At 40.5% G+C, this 19222-nt stretch overlaps 1 protein-coding gene across 2 annotated transcripts in view; it reads right to left on the bottom strand.

Annotated features, from left to right (window-relative positions):
* Positions 1 to 19222, bottom strand: part of LOC111247640 (uncharacterized) — a 51665-nt gene that overhangs the window by 6808 nt on the left and 25635 nt on the right. The window contains exons 1-2 of one of the 2 annotated variants that reach the window (XM_086983841.1): positions 937 to 1677; positions 213 to 407 (exon numbers count right to left, since the gene is read on the bottom strand). In XM_086983841.1, the coding sequence (XP_086839967.1) occupies positions 213 to 407; positions 937 to 1115 (374 nt within the window). In that variant the 5' untranslated portion in view covers positions 1116 to 1677. Of the gene's footprint in view, positions 1 to 212; positions 408 to 936; positions 1678 to 19222 lie in introns of those variants that run through there. The other variant, XM_086983842.1, reaches the window with a different exon arrangement.

Below are 19222 nucleotides of genomic sequence, written 5' to 3'. Positions count from 1 at the left end.
TACAGTCATTGCCATAGGTGCTCTTGTGTGATGTGATCATCTGCTTTTGACGACGCGTTCTCATAGAAGAGTGACATATCTAAATAATTCACTCTACTTTTTAGGTAATTTTCTACATATTGTAAATAATGTCGGATTTGCCTTCTTATACAATAACGTAACTTCAAAAAAAGATTTCAACAAGTTTTTATATGGTTTTTATGTGAACTTACATCTCGAGGCAGTTAAATGAAAAACAAGTGGTAACCGTTGAGCGCATTGTACAACGGAAAATATCTTTAACAGTGTACATCGAACGACTTCTCATCTCAGGATCATACTGCATGTAGTAGACGTCCGGAGAGATCTTCTGTGTCTCTGATGTACATCGATCTGGGTAAAACTCACATAATGCAGTGGCGTTTATCCTGCCATAACAAAAAAGTTACCTTTTTTTTTTTATGATATTATTCCATGTCGTTGTTTTCTTTTAGCCCCCAAGGCACTAGCAGCAAAACCTCAGAACGTTTCAGAAAAAAGCTTATACTTTCTACAGTACTCAGACAAATCGTAATCAATCAAATAAAAGTGTCGAGTCCTACTGGCAAACAAACTGGTACGTAATTATTTCAACTATAACATTTTTCGGTGGTGTCTTAATGGTTATGGTTTCTTTTAAGGGTCCTCATATTATTTGACAATGCTGAATAAGTAGAAAAGTGCCGTATTTAACTATTATTAACGTAAATTTACACGAATCAGAAGGATTGCAACCACATATTGGCGACAGCTTTAATAACGTTTATCATTTGGTGTTACTTTCTCTAAACGTAGATCACGTTGCAAAGACTTTCAGCATGATCTTCCCTCATGCCGTTTGGATGATTTTTACCCACATTCTAGGCGTGGTCTAACCTAATGCGCTATGACTTGGGCTTAATGTTGCCGATTACCTACCATGTTTCTAAGCAGATCGTGATACCAGGAAAGAGAATGTTGCTTCGAGCTTCTTCGATAATGGTGACAGTGAAGGGGTAGGTTTGATACATTTCAAGGATTTCTGAAGTTTGATAAAGGAATCCAGCCAGACAACTTAACCACACCAAAATACGGATCACCTTTGATGATTGCACCATATTTGGTGAGATATCTCAGACTCGCTCACAAGCCTCTGCACCAGCTTCGTATGGTACACGCGGATTTTCACTATCTTTTGATCACCTCAAGAAAGTACAACTTTCTATCTTATTCCATCGGAGATTTAAGGAACCTTAGCTACTTAGATTATATCATATTCAATGCAGAGAAGGGTTTGTTGCATCCTGGTAACGTCGCTTTGTTCTAAACAGCTTTTAACAGTTTCCGTAGACAGTCGCACGAACCATGTTCACTAGATCATGTTGCGGTCGCATACAGAGGGAAGCAATTGTACTTTACTAGGCGATAAAGCGTAGGAAACTCAACCCTTGAATAGAGTATCTTTGGTAACTTTTTCGTTTCAGTAAGTGGGTGCCGCCAATGGAGCCCCACGCGACGCTTCGTTCATCTGAAAATAACGTCTGACTGGCGCCGCTGGCCACAACAGGGAGCTTTGTGCTACAGCCTTGGAACGTCCCTCGTCTTAGCCATATGCGTAATCACAATTCGAGACAACACAGCACGGAAAAACATGCATCTGTATGTAAATACGTGACTTCAACCAGTCGGAGGAACTGGTGGTAAGTTACCGATACATATGAAGCGAGTTGCTCAAATACACCACAAGCGAATTTGTGGTTTGGTCAGTTTGGCAGGGCTCGATAAAGGGAATGATTATGGAAGCAATTAATAATTCAACGATGTACAACATCGATGGTCGATAGGCCGTGAACATCTATAATGACAGAAGCTACAGTTGTCAGTGGTGTTGTGCGTATCGATCGATATCAAAAATGTCCAACTCAAACGGATTCCGCCTAATTTTGATCACTCGGACTTTACTCAACTATTTGTGAATCAGTCGGAAACGTAGAAACGTCTGTTGCCACCTGAAAACACGGTGGTTGTATAGACAGGTTGCAGTACGCACGATTCCGACGTCATTGCGCCAAACGTATAGTTCAATTCAAATACAGACGCGGCACTGAGTAAATTGAAAAGGATTACAGATCAACTTTTTTGTCTAGCTATTGTCATTCAATAGACGAAAGTTTACAGTGAAACAATCGCATGAAACCATTGAATAGAAGAGACGTATTACTGTCACCTATACATAGATGCTGCATCTTTACTGCCTGCTAGTTTCTCGGATCAGTCCAGAAATGCTTGCCCTTCTCATGAAAGATCGCCTCGAACCCTTAGTCCAGCTGGAATGGGGAAGCTTTCATGATTGGATGCAGGCCCACCTGTACTGCCATCATTCTAATGCCTTCGTCCATCAGCAGCAAAAGTGACTAAATGACCATTTTGGTACGGAGAGTGTCCTCTCTTTCTTTCTTAGTCTGGCACCCCGTTATGTCGTAACACTGCTATTGTGCTAAGAAACTAGCGAGGTGGGGGTGGCATTTGTGCTGTAGCAGCTGCAGGAGAGACTTGCCCACTGTATCTCAGTTGTCGTCCGGTCCACGTCATTTTCTTCCCTCTGCATCAAATTGACATCAGTAGCTCATCAAGGACGACACTCACAAACAGAAACACAGGCGCAGGCACAAAAGGACATGAACTTCATACACTATCACCTCTCCTTCTTTCCCCTCACGCGCTCTGTCTCCTTTTCTCCACGGACTCACTCACTCACTCACTCACCCACCCACCCATTCACTGTCTCTCGCCCCCTCTCTATGGGTGTCCTGTCTCCCTCAGCAAACATCATTGGTCGGTATTGACTGTCGTGGCTCATGGCTGACTCGGCTTCTGGCCAATGGAACGCACTTTCTCTTCGATGTTTTGCTTCTTATGGCTCACATAAGACGACGCTAAAGGTTAGAGAGTGTTGGATCGTCAGCAAGAACGAGGGATCTGCTGAGTGGGATGGGGTAAAGGAGAGGAAAAGGGCATAATGGGACTGATCGAGTCCGGAGACGACGGGTAACTGGATGGCCCAGATAGTCGCAGCCCTACGTCTATACTTTGGGTCAAACAAGATGGGTCCTAAGAGTCTTCAGTTATGGGTTGCACAACCGGTTTGGTACCATACGAGAAGCAATGACATAAAGGCATCGAGTTGCGGGGGAGGATGGGTCGAAAGTCTAATGCAGTGGACTTCGTGGGAAGGAAACAATTTCCTAGACTCTGGCTAATGTTTAAATTTTGATGGGGTCTGTCAGGCCGTTAAAGAAAAATAGTGAAATTTCTTCTCAAGAAGTGTTCCACCTACAGCTAGTTGTCCAGAAAGATATGCTTACTTACATATATCCTTAATTTTTTACGCATTGTGAGAATACGTCTAATATTTAAATTTATATTAGTATAGGCCAGCAGAGGTCGTTTAAGCGATCGCGTCTTTCGTTCGCTCGCTCGCTAGCGCAGCGAGCTGATTTCTATCGGTGTATTTGGCATTCTTTTTCAGTTGCGAAAGCTCGATGCGATGAACATATGACGATGAAGCCGCTGAACGAGAACGCGGCTGCCCGTTCGACCGATGGAAAGTGTACACACGAAGGGAGAATGATTTCAAAGATGTGAAAATAAAATGTAGAAACAAATGAAAAATTGCAAATAGAGAACCGGAAAAAAAAAAAAACAATCGTTGTTCCGAAATCTGAGATACCGGGCTGCTAGACGACACAGCTGTCGTATTGAACGAGGGCGAACTCTCTGCTTCAGGATGTTGCCATCATGCAAGCTAGTAAGCAGCCAGCCACGTTCCTCGATCTGATAAAAGTACTTCATTACTATTTGGAACAAAGTCATAGGCAGCTGTCTCAAGAAGCTACTGTACTCGTACGTGAATAAGACCGTTTTCGCTCGACCAATTTGTTTTTTACGATATGACAATTTTCGAGGGGCAAAAAATAACTGAGTGAATGTCTAAGAGGAGATCAAGCGTAGCGTCGCTAAAACAGTTGTTACCACCGACCAACACTAGATCGCTGTGGGTACACATTGTCTTAGTAACAACCCCACTCAATCACATACGATGACACCCAAGTTCACCTCTAATCGTCAATTTTGATAGCATATTAGACTCGGGAGAGCTATTTTGGACGTTTAAAAATGACACTGATCCATTTGAAAATGATGTCCAGGATTTGAGCCTTGAAACGTAAGCAAAGGCAAATTATTTTGAAGGGTGCGATGGCTATTGTGGATAAGGTCAGTAGAAAAGGCCATCGAAGTCCGGCAGCGACTGCGAATAGAAAGGCGGACAAACTAAGGAGTTCGACTGTGTGGGCTCAGGCACTAGGGATCAAGCATTCCTGATAAGGAGTGCTACTGATTACGTCATCTTATAAGAGACCGTTGCACGATCCGAGAAGATCGGATTTTTCAATTTCGGAAAAACAAGACGCGTGGGACATCTTTAATTGCCCAAAGTTAACGTTAAAGCTAAAAAAAAAACAGCGTCAAAATACGAGTTGAAATTCGTTTGAGCGTTGTGTGAGTTAAGTAATGTTCATCGCTGATCTTCTCTAAATCAACGCCACCGTCGAAATGATCCGGTGGCGATACGGCTATCCCGTACCCCTAAAAAATGAAAAGCAGTTTCTCGCTTAGCTGAATATCCACTGCAACAGCTAAACTAAGTGAAATGAGTGATATGCCATACATTTGGTAGACGCTTGCACGTATATACGCCTCGCGTGCTCTTCTCATCACTCCGCTCCACCTGGATTTACGTAGAAAAACTCTGCATAGTAATAACAGCTTTTCTTTGTATCGATCAACCATTTATTAGCAACGAGGTGTTATCCTCGCTCCGGGAATAAGCCGGCACCCTCGCCCATAGATAGATCCTTCTTTTCGAGTATGCATGTACTTCGACGTATCCATAGGATAAGTACTATGTATATGGAACCTCATTTCGGTACCATGTAAAATACTTGTGCTAGGAGATAAAACATATTATTGGAATAATGGAGAAATGATTTTTTATAGGCAGAAAGGGCGATTGCCTATGTTTACGGCAGGTCTGCAACATAACCTATAATAGAAATTACTTTGTGCGAAGTTCCTGGAACGAAAGTTGGCCGTATGCACTTATACTTTCTATATTTTTCTATTTCTTTAGTTCACTTATTGTCGCCTTCATAATATATATATATATATATATATATACTATCAATAATTTATAGACGATGTGGTTTTCTAATATTGCATTACTTCGATTATAAAATATGGGAATATCAACTTATTTTAACTGCATCATATGCTATTTCTTAATAATAATTGCTTTGTAAGGAAAAGTTAACTGTCGTCTGCTCGAGTTGACCACCGTGCCACCACCTAATTATGTGATACTATATTCATGAAATAACGCAGCTTCTATATACTAATATTAAATTGTGGTCCTTTTAGAGATCTTTTTTTTTTTTTTTTAGAGATCTAGAGAGAGACAAGCTTAGAGAAACTAAAACATATCGTATAACTGGTACAAGAGAGAATAACAAGAGGAGGTAAGCAAGCACAATCCAGTTTTATATAACACTGAATGAGCTTGAATGTCCTTACTATTTTTTTTTTATGGCGTGGGGCCTATACCTGAACAAACGTCTATAAGGCACGTTTTGAGGCATGATACAATTAATAACACTCATATAGCTGTTGGTAACAAGCTATTTTTACCAGTTTATAAAATGCAGGATATGTTTGAAACTATATCTGATAGTATTTATTATAATGGTACACGTATCTGCGCTCTCGAATCGTACTGTGGAAAGAATTCTTCTTCATCATGTAATCATTCGATGCAATTAAGGCAGACAGATATATATTGCTCACTGCAATTTTAGGTGTATTTATTATTAAGGTCATCAGCTGTGCCAATAAAAGGACTACTTAGGGCAGATTTTTTAATGATTTTAACAGAACTGAGTTCAAATAGAAGAAAGGAACGAAAATGTAACCAATCTATGAGCAGCAGCGGCAACCCGGGTTGGCTTATACCCATCGTGTCTTCAATTGATAAATGGCCACCTGTCCGCCAAGATTGAGAGCTTTGAACTTGTCGCACCTAGAGGAAAATGAATAAACCCAGACACACTCACTAGGAGGGCTAGAAAAGGATTGCCACATAACAGTGCCGGGCAATTAAGCAGAATCACAAGATTAGTTGAAGTATTTAGTTAGTGTACGTGCAGGTGGTGCGATGTCTGCCTAGCTTACTTTTGCTTTTGTTTGGTATGTGTGACTATATGTAGAGGTTGGCATAGGTTAGGGCACAGGAGATGGACCATGGCCTATGAGGGATATTCAAACAAGAGTAGACAAAGGATAGAGAAAGAAACAAGAGCAAACACGTACGTGAAAGCGGTGGCGGCAAAATAGACTACTTCCCTCCCTCCTTCGTTCTGCTCGCACCTCTGACGCTGTTCACAGTCACTAGCCAGTGTCCGTGTAGGGCAGAGCATATGCTCCCAGGTTCAGACGAGTACGGGCATAGAGTCCAAGTAAAGGTTCCCGCTAGCGAGTACCATAAACGTTACGAACACTCCGATGGTGTCCGGCATGCTGGCTTTCCAACACAACGAAGAGGACTGGGTAAAATGCGAACCTTTTGAAAAGTATATTTTTCTATTATGAAATGTTTCCTCAAGCTCATTTTCTCTTCTTTATCCTTATTCGGTGGGCGTCCGCTAGTGTTCTCAGAGTACGCGGCCTATCAACTGCGGCGGCGATGCCACTAGCGGCTATGGAATGGCAGTGGCTGTACAACAGTATAGGAGCTACCAAGGGGCGTCGTTGTACTCGCGAAAACAGCAGCATAGGCGTCGGCACCTCCTTAAGCTTAACAAATTGGCCAAAAGTCCACAAAGGATCAAAGTTCAATCCCAGTCAACATAGCTCTCGTGCAAAGGCGTCTATGGACGGGTGCTAGGGCCGAGCTGTGCACGAGTCCCGGTGAGGTACTGGATGAAGAAGCGCGAGTGAAATAGACGGTGGTAGTTGGCACTTACTTGCTTAGCCGCTCTTGTGGAGGAACTGCAGTCGAAGACATGAGTCCGAATTTCGAAACGCAATTGGCTGACAAGAGATCCATCATAAAGCTGTGGGACCGTGTCGGCACTGCAGTGTCACCGACATTGCGAAAACGGAACGTGTGTTGTTTTATAAGGAGCAGGAATTGTACGAGAACGAGCAGTTATAATCTCCATTTCGTACTATTCAGGTCTTATGTAGGTAGTGATCTAATATAGGCGCTCATAATCGTTTGACAAACCGACATCCTGTTGTCGGACCCGAACACATATTTCTAAATTAATATGGTGTACACTCACTGGCACGCACACACACACACGCACACCCCCTAAATAGATTAACGCTAGGCCCAAGATGCGAGGCGGTATATATAAAAACACTGATGCACACATCGTTGTACAGTTAGTTCTTGATTTAACCTGTGCAATTGTGGTTGAACCCTTTAGTCAGTGGGAAATGCCAGTCGTCAAAGGTTGCTTTTGAAGCCATGAGTTATAATTTTTACAAATTGGCTGTCTCATATTCACGTCGGCTGTTTTATAAATTAGCCAAAACCAACGAAGGCCTAAGTACCTTCTATCAAAGGGCGACGATGTGTCTTGTTGAAACAGATGAAGTGAAGAAACAAGGGTCTTAAATCAACAGTTTGATGGGGCCTTTTAGGAAATCCTCTATATATATATATATATATATATATATATATATATATATATACATGTGTACAGATAGCCAGACTTAAACCACATCGTGTAATTCGAATACTTGCTTTTGTAGAGTATTCTCATTTATTTCGATGGAGTAGGCCGAGTACGCCTCGGAACGAATGAAGCTATATGGAGGTCTCTAGAACAGTTTTGCGATCTAAGCTCTTCCCAAATTTGTAGTATGTTCAATCCAGCTCATAGGACTAGATAAGATTTGCAAGCACAAAAACATTCTGGGCCTTAAATATACTGCTGGTCATTGACCTTCTATTGAGCCAAGAAGCAGCCCAGAACATGACATTGTTTCAAAGCTAACACCCGATTGCGCACACGGTAGGCGCCAGTAGGTGAAATCGCTTATAAAGTATACAACATATTTTCGTCTTCGTTAATTGAGTTGTTGCGCTTAGCTTTTTTCGCATCGTACAACAAGTTTCTAGTCACTTCGAAACGCCCCTTTTCTTTCTAAGCTTTGCAGTGTGAGCTGTCTTTAAAGACTTCTACCTGGCAAAAAAATCTTCAGTCCTAGCCGGGCATTTGTTCTTTTTCTTTTACTATAATCAGCCTATCTATTCAACGTCTTGAACTACTTTATTCCACTGCATAAAGGTTAAGGCTTCAATTTTTGCCCCTAAAAATAGAACCGGCGGAACGAGTGCAAATAAGTCCCATACATAAACGAAAGGATCACTTAAAGCACGGCTCACACCGAGGGAAACTTTGTTGTTTATTGTTAATGTATTCTCAAACAAAAGAGAACAATAGCTTTGATTTTAATGATGTGAACGTTGTTGGGTGTAATTAATAAGTCATTGACGGAAACTCTGTACTAAAATTAGAATATCTATATCATCGAATGGACAATTTTCTCTATTTATTTCCAGATCTGCCATTGTAAGGACTTCAGAAACGAGCTAAATGCTTGCTCGTGTTGATGTTCTTACTAAAATATTTTCCCGTGAAAAATCGTTTAATAATAAATGATTTTTGCATGTCCTATAGTGCAGTAACAAATTGAACTTCCGTAAAATCTAGTTCTCCACCAGAGCCCCCAGGGTGTACAGTCATTACCTACTTTGATGTAACGCGGGGCCGCAGTTCTTTTAGCGGCCGATCGCGAGATAAGGACACAATGTAAGATCTTTTAACGTATAAATGAAAGGATCGCGTTTGATTTTTACTCGTTTTGCTGCCTTTTCTTTCTTGTCTTGTCTGCGATTGAGTCGTATAAATGTCCTCACAGATATTTCCTGAGTGATGTAAGAACTCAGCGTAATTGTAGTCTCCACCACGACAAGACCCCGACCCTTAGAGGCGACGAAAGCTCATGGCCATGTAGCTCCTTCATTCTAGTAGTAGATACCCGTACGCTCCTCGGCTTCTTTTCTGAGGTGTACAAATGTCCTAGAAGATAATGTCTCTCACGCAAGTATACATGCAGAACATACACCGCCACTAGACGGATCGACGCGTCGGTCTTTTTTACCAGATGTGGAAGAGAGACGGACAAGCTCGAATTACCGGTTCTCGTTCAAAATCGCTCAACTTACCAGTTGGGTGGGTTTCGAAGAAGATTAAACCCAATTCCGGTCAATGATATGTTGACGACTAATAGCCAATAGATGCATTGTTCTATCAGATACGTGACATGAAGATGATAAGGTATATTACCGAAAGTTTTATAACCGGACCTAGAATTCATTGGGTTTTGTCAAAAAAAAAGTCGCATTTTGGAACAAACATCGATGTATGGCACGTATAACCAATACGTTTATCGTGATTAGGGCCATTGTTGGATCTGTACTATTAAACTAAGCAAGTAAAATATGCAAAGTTGAATTTAATGATATCTTGAGTCAAAGAAAATCAAGGGGGTGTGCTTCGCTGTGAAGATAGATAAATCGATGAACGAATCAGTTGGATGAAAGGAACCTAGGAAATCAAAAGGAAGTCTGTTTCGATGGTGATATCGGACAGATTTGTACGACAAAAAAAAAGTAACGCAGTTTTGCACCGTCAATTATACTTTACGAAACGATAATTATTTAGATCAAAATACTGTTATAAATACAAAGCAAATCGAAGAACGTAGAGATGAAGCCAAGTGTACCTAAAATTATCGCTACTAGATTGCGCCATCCCAGATTGTGTTTGTAAGCTTGTCTAAGTCGAGTTTTTTTGCCATAAAATATTTTGTAACATCGTATGGTATATTACAGCTTTTGCTTTGAAGGGAAGGCTCCAGCTCGGGGCGGGGGGGGGGGGTACATTACGTTTAACCTCAACATCATAATGCTTTCGAAAACGCAGCCAATTAACAACCAGCCTATCCAATATCTTCATCATAAGCTTACATAGACGACTCGCTTGCTAACTTTGGAACACGGAGTTTCCGGTTGCAGCAAATACAAAGTGTTGCAAGATCGAAAGAAAACTTTTACATACAGATCTTATTCACATGAATCATTGACGATTTGAATATACAGGGATTACGTTTGCCGATTTGCAGGTAAATTATTGTCGCGGCGTGAAACGAGGTGAGCGCTAATAACGCATGTAGATTCTTATCGACTGTGATAGATGTTTTTTGACAATGCGTTCTATGAATCGTCCTCGGAAAAAGGCGCAGAACCTCAGCGATTTCTCTTGAAGACTATAGTCTTGCATGCCTTCCATTCGCACGAACGCATTTTTCCGTGCCATTCAACACTTTTTGCCTTAACTTGTCGCAGATCGGAGAGGATTTGAAAGAACATTTGCAATGGCGCTCTTCTGCGACATCTAGCCAATAAGCCGTTGTATAATACCCATTCGTCAAACGAACCGTGGCGGCTATCCAATATTTTCGCTAAATATGCTCTGTTCTACTGGCAAGTTGACGCGTACAAATGTGTCGTTCTTACCAGAATTTATCAGAAACAAACAACAGCTTAATAACAACCTACAAAAGTTCACCGGATTTTTCGGTAAACTTTAAGCCAGCTGATCTGGTCTGTCGTGTGCCTAGATGCCCACAAACGAACTACCCTATTCTTCCCTACTGCAACTGCAAGGGTGAAATTGTTCAGTCTTCATCCTTTGTGGCCTATAAGGCGCAGTTCTCCTGTTCCACGAAAATGCAAATCAAACCTCATTAGCTTTGAATAGAGCATGTGTTCGGATCTCGAGGAAATGCACGCGCAATTGTCATATGAAGCTTGTCTACGAGTAATGGTTGTATAGGTAGATGAGTTGTAAATACCAAAACAAGAATATTTAGATATGATACAGTCGCTCATGGCTGACTTAGGTGGTCATAGTTCCTAATGGCAACCATTGAAACAAACGGCCGCCGGTGTAAAATCCAATATTTGTTTAGCCCAAAAATTATTTTTATGGTTATTTTCTAATAACATTATGGCAATCATTTTTTTCATATTTTCGAGCTTAGAAGGATTTATAAGAATGTTTCAACATCTAATAAAGTTGTCATAGGACTCGGGTGTGTAAACAAGTTGTTATGTTACAGCTTACAGTATGATATATGTCGTCAACTAAAGAAGTATGAAAATGGTTATACCTATGAACGTGTTGCATACACAACAACGAGAACAATGGAGGATCAAGTAGTGATTCGCTACTCTGCTATAACATGGCTATTTATAATAGTAAATTAAATAAATGCCTATGATAGTCCTCGATTTTTCAGTGGGCATCATTTCTAGGATGTTTTATAATAGGAACGTTAAAAGATTTTCTTTTCCACATACTTTTCGCGATATGTGCTACTTAATGATTTCAGTTGGGCACAATACGGAATACGGTGCCAGCTGGTAATAGATGCTTCATTGTACTATCAGTTACGTGGACCACATCGAATCACATGCGTCATAGAGAACACACAGAACTCGAAACCCTTCTAGCCTTAAGTTTGAGGCACTGCTCGAGAGCCGATTCCGGTCAACGATTCGACCTTCCACCTTATTCGAAAAAATCAATCGAGTTTTTATATTAATTTATCCATCTTAAAAACGGATTCAATGATTTTTTGTATCTAGAGTTAGCTCAACGGGAAAAGAATGATGAGCGAGACCAATATGCCTCTGCTCAAAAGTATAAAGATTACTCCCCGCAGGTCTCTGTGATATCAAAAATAACGTGCTACCAGCAAATAGTCGACCGAGTTGAAGCTCCAAAAGCTGTAATAGTTCTAGTGTTGACCGCCGTATAACTTTCAAGTAAAAGTTTTCAGCCGAACATAATTTTCGACAAAAATCTAGTGTAAGTTATAGGCCGTCCAAATATTTTCTGTTTCCTATATGTGTATATGTTTCTGGCATGAGAAAGCAGAGCTTGAAAACGCTCGATTGAATCATTCGTTGTTAAACTCATAATTACGTTTTTCTGTGGGACAAAGCCAGCTTGGGTCGAGACCCATTTCGTATGAGTTATATTGCTTAGCAAGCCAGCGGTACTCACGGTGGTTTGAATTCGCCGAGCGCGCGTTGTTCACAAGCTAAATGGTGCAGAAGGGGCGAACGACCGGCATTTCAGGGAACAAAAAACATCCAAAAGAAAGTCATGCAAAGGATTTCTTGCATTCGTTTGGCATGGGGTCACCTGCACTCCGACGAGAGCAATGCAGGAAAAGAATTGATCAAGATGGCGGCCTCGTAACCTAAGCCTAGAATTCAACCTTTCAATATTCCGTGATACTGGTGTAATTCACATCGATACGCCTCGTAACTTGTCCTTGTCCTGGACGTCCATTTCAGCACTACAAGCAATTTAGATTTCTATGATTTTATTATTGTGCAAATGCCCATGCGCGGCCGTACCGGTAAGAGCTAATGGCATAGGAGGAACGCACGGCCATGGTCGCTAGAGGCGTGCGACTGAGAAGGCGCTCCAAGCCTCCAAGGTTCGTCGACGAACTAAGAAGCTTCTAAGACATGTAAATTGAAATCGCAATAAGAATGGCTTAAAAAAGTGAATAAGGTCCTCCGAAATTTATTGCCCAGTGTAATCTTGAGTATGGATTTAGGCCAGAAAAGTTAGCATCGATTCTGGCTGCCAGATGAAAGCATCGAGTAGAAAAAGCGGGGCTAGCTACCATGGCAGATACGTTAGACGTAAGAACCTAAACTAGCAGCACTTCCATTAAAGTCAGTTCTCATCGTTGTAAATAGCAAAGGGCGAGAAATTGCTAACGATATTAAATAAAATGGAATTAACATTAAGGTATAATATGCATGGATTACAGAGGTTCTAATCTTCCACAAGGTGTATTCTGTCATCACGTCTCAAATGATATATTATTCACACAATATCACTCGATATTGTTGCCAATTCTTAATAATTATCAACTATTATTTCCTTACTTTATATGCACATTCTAAATGCGTGATATACAATATTAGGAAGGAACCTTTGAGAAGAACCAGCACACAAACCTAAAACGAGCATCTAATTGTCGTAAATGCCACTTTATGTAGGAGGTTTACAATTGTAGAAATATCTTTAATAATCCTCATCTGGGAACGGGCAACCTGGAAGAAAGCGTTCTCGTCAGTGACTTCTTAACATACATTAGCGCCTCTGTGCAACACCGAAAAAAACTGCACTTACGAGATAAGGGCGCGATGCAAACCTTGTTATTACAAAGATACAAAACGCTCTGTGAACTAAAAACTGGCCGTGATGAACAAATATGTGCAGCCTACTGCCTCTCTAGGACGGTACTAAATGAGGCGGAAATGTGTTTGCAACGAACTGCGAAACAATAATGACGTATCAATAGATAAAACAAAGATCTTTCAACTATGTTATCTTACGTCTGCATACAGAAATACAGGCATCAACTGGGCCTAAGTCTTACACTTATCACTCAAATTTGTTGTTATTGCGTCAACGGGGTCTTGAATACGATTAAGGCAAGTTGCTCTAGTAACTTTAAGAAATGTTCCATTATTCAAATTGTCAGATTTGTTTACCTGCTTAATTGAGAATATGTTTTCACCCGTTAGTTGCTCTAGGACTACATAGTTAGAAATACATCTTTCTTTTGGATGTTCACCTCATTCGTTATTGTAGATCTAAGTTTAAGGAAAGTAATTGACGTCAGGTTCTCCATCCCATCATCGGGGCATCCTCTAACAAACTTGAGACATCGTACTAGATATTCCCTTTTAGCCCCATCACTCAGACAGAAAACCCATGGATGGGGCTCACCGATGCCTTATCTTATAATTAATGTTTTGACAGAGTGTTTTATGTGGCCAACAGCTGATTGCTCGATCTGACTCTGCGGAGGGGCCGCTGTACTCGTTTTGTTGCTGGTCGTTCAGCGGCTTCAGCAATAAATAACAGCAAATAATTATGATTAATAATTATCGGCGAAGTATGCTCAGTAAGCAATTGCCAACGCGTTTTTGTCATTTTTCCATGAGCTTCCCTTATCCTAGGTTGTAGGTATGGTTATAAAGGCTACACTGGGTGGAAACTGTGTAATAATAAGTTTGTTATAACATAGTCCTGTGAGCTTGTTTACATTCATTGTCCCGCTCGGCTCTACATCGCTATGTGTCGGAGAATATAGCCGATGACCTAGCTAGCTTTGCTTGAGCTGGATTGGAAAAGCGGGGAGTTAAGAAGATGATGTCCAAAACCGGGGGGAAGGATTTCGGTTTACTCTACTTGCCTCTGGTCAGTTAAATTGACAAGCTAATTAGTTCTGGATAATCCGCTTGCAATCAACCTCTTCGCTCAAATGGGGAGAAATGGGGAAACGTATAATCATCACCCCTTCAGACCCTTCATCCGCGCCTACACGTACTTCTTATATAACATATATATATTCGCCGCTATTATAGTAAAGAAAGAAGAGTAGTCTTCTATTTAGTGAAACAGTAGTATACCTAAAATTAGAGGGGCTAGAAAAAGGTAAGTTTACTGTTTGTCTGGCTCTCAGCGCGAAACAGATCGTGCTTGCATCCGATTTCGAAGCCTTGACTGTCTAGCTTTACGTCCGCGGTAACGCTTAACGGCAGTAGTAGACGCAAGAGCTCGGGATATTTGTAAGTTTATAGTATGACAAGAAGACGGACTACGGCAAAAGTTAAAAGAAGTTATATTAGCTATGTTGTTACTTGTGGACGCACTTTTGGAATAATAATGGAAATAAATTTGTGTCACTTCTTGTTCACCTTGGAATCACTAGGATCTGCATTTTTAAATTTCATCGCTGATCCTTGTAGCCATTTGAAGTAGTACTCTCACTTACATATTTATGAAAAAAACCCTAGGTTCGCTTCCTCCCGTAACACAGGTCTCGGCAGAATTTCTATTTGTAAAAAATCTACAAACGCGCCAACATATTACTCTTATCAGGCGTATTTATTTTTATATTTGTCTAACATTGATACTGGATTGCATCACTTGACGCGTCCAACGGATCCGTTAATGAATTCATTGAACTCTCCTATTATTAACAAATATGAAACGATGACGTTTTTTACCTGAATTATATACTCTCTCTCGAATCTTTATAGAATGAACAATTTGGTAGGCCTACCATAGCGAGTAAAATCGGGACGCCAATGTTCCAGAACTTGGGTTTAAAAGACCTCATGTAACAACTCAAAGACCATCTGTAAACCATTCAAAGCCCATTGGGCCTATCGTATCCATAAGACTGAAAAATGCTGTATTTTAATAATATTAGTAGCTGTTGTAATGCTCCCTTAATTGGATTCATGACTACTTTTGTTAGGTACATATGCATGCATATATATATATATGTCTGCCTTAAATTTTGTCGAATATCACGAACGGTGATATTTGTTCCGATGATAAATACGGTTTTATCGTTACAATATGAGACAGGTAAGTAGCTAAATGCAGTCGCACGCATATGAAATGGCAAACACCGGTGAGTCGACCGATATTTTTTAGCCCAAAAGTTACGAGGTTTAGGCTGTGAGGGGTCGAAAATGGTTAATACCCAGAACGGCTATCCTGTATGTAGTTTCATAGCTTCCTCGGCTAAGCAACCAAGCAGAACTGAATACCAATAAACGATAAGATATTCAGCTCGCCTGCCGAATGAGAACAAGGCAAAACAGTTCCATGGAGGCTTTTTGGGCTTGAACGAAGTCCAGATTATCGAAGAAAATATCGAACAAGAAAAAGCACACTGCGACTTGCTGTTACCTATATGTATATATAATTATAATAAGTAACGATATTTATTTAAAACAAAAAAGATGTGCAAGAGTTAGCTTCATAAAGGACCTTTAAATTCTTATCGTAAGGAAAAGCATGCGATGGGCTGTTATCGGCAGCATCAATGATCCTGTTTGCAGCAGTACATTCACGGTACTATCGTATGATTTTTTGAACTCTTTATTCATTCTCGGTTTCAATGAACGATTACTTCAGTTTATCGTTATAGATACAGCTAAAACTAATAATAATTATACTGAAGTATGGTACACATGGGGCAACTCTTTACCACAAGGCAAGCCTTCGTTCGTAAGGCCATTGTCACAGGCACATGTTATTTCGGTGTGGCGATATACAGGTAAGCAATGGTAGTACCATTTTTACCGCTGCTCCGAAGGGGAATCGTATGAAGATTTGGAGATGAGATGATGTGGAACGGCGACAAATAAGTGGCAGCTTGCGTATCGTCGTCTTTATCGGGAACATTGGAGAAGAGATTGGCTTTCGTCTGGTTGTAGTTTACGAAGAGGTATTGCAAAGGCAGGGAAAAGGTGCTAGCCTAAGAAAGTAAATGAACCCTCTCACAGAAAGAACCCTACGCATGTGATATAGGATGAAGTCGATTCAGTTGAAGTCTTTGAAGTTGTCTACTTCTTTTGGATCGGGTCATGTTTCTTAGCTTGATATTGGCCGTTACTCTAGTAACAGAGGTAACTGCAAATTTCGAACAACTAGAGTAAAGTAGGGGGTGGTTTCAAACGATGTCGGCAGTGGGCTTAGTGGTAACAGTTAGTAGTCGTTATTGGCAGCGGCAATGATGATAAATTTGAATTTTATTCAAAAATGCCCGCCTTCTCTCCTATGCTTTCTATACCAACCATTTTACTCGTGGAACGTCTTCGCCTCCCGTACAAGTTTGAATATGATCACTGCGTGTCCGAGGCACGACCCCGAGCACCCATCAAACATCAGAGCACCGTTCAAAAGAAGTAGTTTATAAGGGGATGTTCCACGTATTTTTCTCGGTGGCTCAGTTTCTTTCCACTTTGACTAACCCAAGATCAACAGAAACCCATTACCGCGCGAGAATATCCAGTATAATTTTCCTACGCAAAGAGTGAAATCACATACATATAGCGATTGTATTCAGTGATGAACGGCAAGGAAAAACAATATGATTTGTTCTTTCAGATTTCATGATGCGATATTGTCTTTCATCTTTAATATTTAAATTATATAAGGTAGGGGGAGCAAGTAAACGTGAAATAATTAATAAATATTAATCTAGTTAATTTGTATTTTTCTTACGTGAGTGTACCTGAGTTCTTCCTTTCTTACCTGAGTGTACCTGTCTTATCTTAGCTATTCTTGCTGAATTTGGCTGAACACGTTTGTCAATTTGTCAGTCATGTTCCGTAAGCCGTTTGAAATATCTCCTGTTATTCCAGAAACTACTAATGGTAAGTAGCATGTGAGTAAATATGAAAGACTGTGTACTACCTTCAACTATTTTGATAAAACGTTTCGTTCCAAATGGACTTCTGTAAGAACAGAATAATAAAGACGGAGTTCTTAAGGGAAAATATAGACATGACACGAGGATATTGCTTTTGCTGAATACTTTTTTTGTTTCTACTGGATACAGAATATACATGGTACTTATCGACTATATGATCTAACAACTTGAAATTAGTCACGCGTGGATTTAAGATATTACCAAATTGTAAAGGTGTCATTTTTGACCATCTATATTATTATGGTTTTGAAATGGCGGGAAGGAAAACGGAAGGAACTTAAGGAGAAGGAGTAGTAGAATTCTAAGACGGCAGCAGCGGCAATCTCCGTTTAGTCCTAAACTGAGCCTATTTAAAAATACCGGTGGCGTATCTTAGAATGTACTAGATACACACCTATAACGTGGCTTATTGGTAGGACAATCGCATTCATACATTTGATCTCAGGGGCGGATTCTGAGCCTGCTAAAGAAAAGTGGGCATAGAAAAAGCTTACCTTTTAGGCATTCAAGCATCAGCAAAAGCACTAAAAAAAAGAAAGTAGAAGTTGTCAGGACTAGTTGAGCTTGCTCTACTCGACTGCTTGACAACTTGTTCGTGGGGATAAGGTAGCAATCCCGGACGCGCGCCTATTGGACTGGCCAGTCGATTCAAATAATTTCTTCATCGTCTGCGTGAGACGCTGATGGTTTGGGGCTCTTCTCCAGATGAAGACCGAATAGATGCCAACGACCGCTCGATCTCGGTATTCGAAGTAGACTAAATTCATGCTGCATTTAACGAAACGGCTATATAAGAGCTTTGATATTGTTTGCACACCACCCACTGCAAGGAAATGCTATTAATGTGTGCACTCTACTTTCTGTATTCAACGTGGAACATTGGAATATTGTGAGCTGGACAAACCTTATTTGACGGCCTCAAAATTCGAAGCGGTGGAGTCTTTCAACACCTTGTAGCGACGTCGCCTTTACTATACCGCTAGGCACGATCACGTTTCGAACGACTACTGCTTTATCATTACAGGACGTGAAAATGAGAGAAGAAGGAAATTCCGGGAGAAATCATTGTCACTAGCATCGTTTCAATAACGTCTTCTTCATCCAGACGAGGCGGACAATGCATATGATTTGATTGTAGAACGTAAGACGTAAACAGGATGTGCGCCAAAAAGGATGGTGATGCTCTGAAGAGCAGATGTATCCTGACCGCCTGCACCCTGACATCGAAAGGAGGCAATGCTCAGAACAAGTGCGGCAGTAACGATGAAGAAATCGGATTGAGATGTATTTATCCCGCACGCTTGTGTGAACATGAAACATTTGTTATTTCAATCAAAGTAAATATTATAAAATATATCAACGCCATAAATTGGAATGAGTTCTATAATTATATAATATAGATGGAGAAGATAATTTGATTTTATCTGAAGATGTCGTAGTGCCAATGCGGTATGCTATGATTTTGCACCTAGCAAAAAACGTCGCGGCTATTTTTTTTGCAGGTTGTGATTTCGGGGATTCTGGGACAACGCTATATATGATCTTCTATAACATCAGTAATATGTTTCTATTCTGGTGATAACTTTTAGTTGGAGCGTACGTATTCATCATATAAGGTCATAAACACAATACTAACAGCATCTTGATATAAAAATGTTCGCGGTTTGTAAACGATTTAATTGGTGAAACTTGCTAAACTTACTTA

This window comes from Varroa destructor, unplaced genomic scaffold, assembly GCF_002443255.2.
Source record: "Varroa destructor unplaced genomic scaffold, Vdes_3.0 BEIS01000003.1, whole genome shotgun sequence".
In the NCBI taxonomy this organism is placed as follows: Eukaryota; Metazoa; Arthropoda; class Arachnida; order Mesostigmata; family Varroidae; genus Varroa; species Varroa destructor.
The sequence above is the reverse complement of the archived record's forward strand: the minus strand, read 5'-3'. Positions and strand labels throughout refer to the sequence as shown.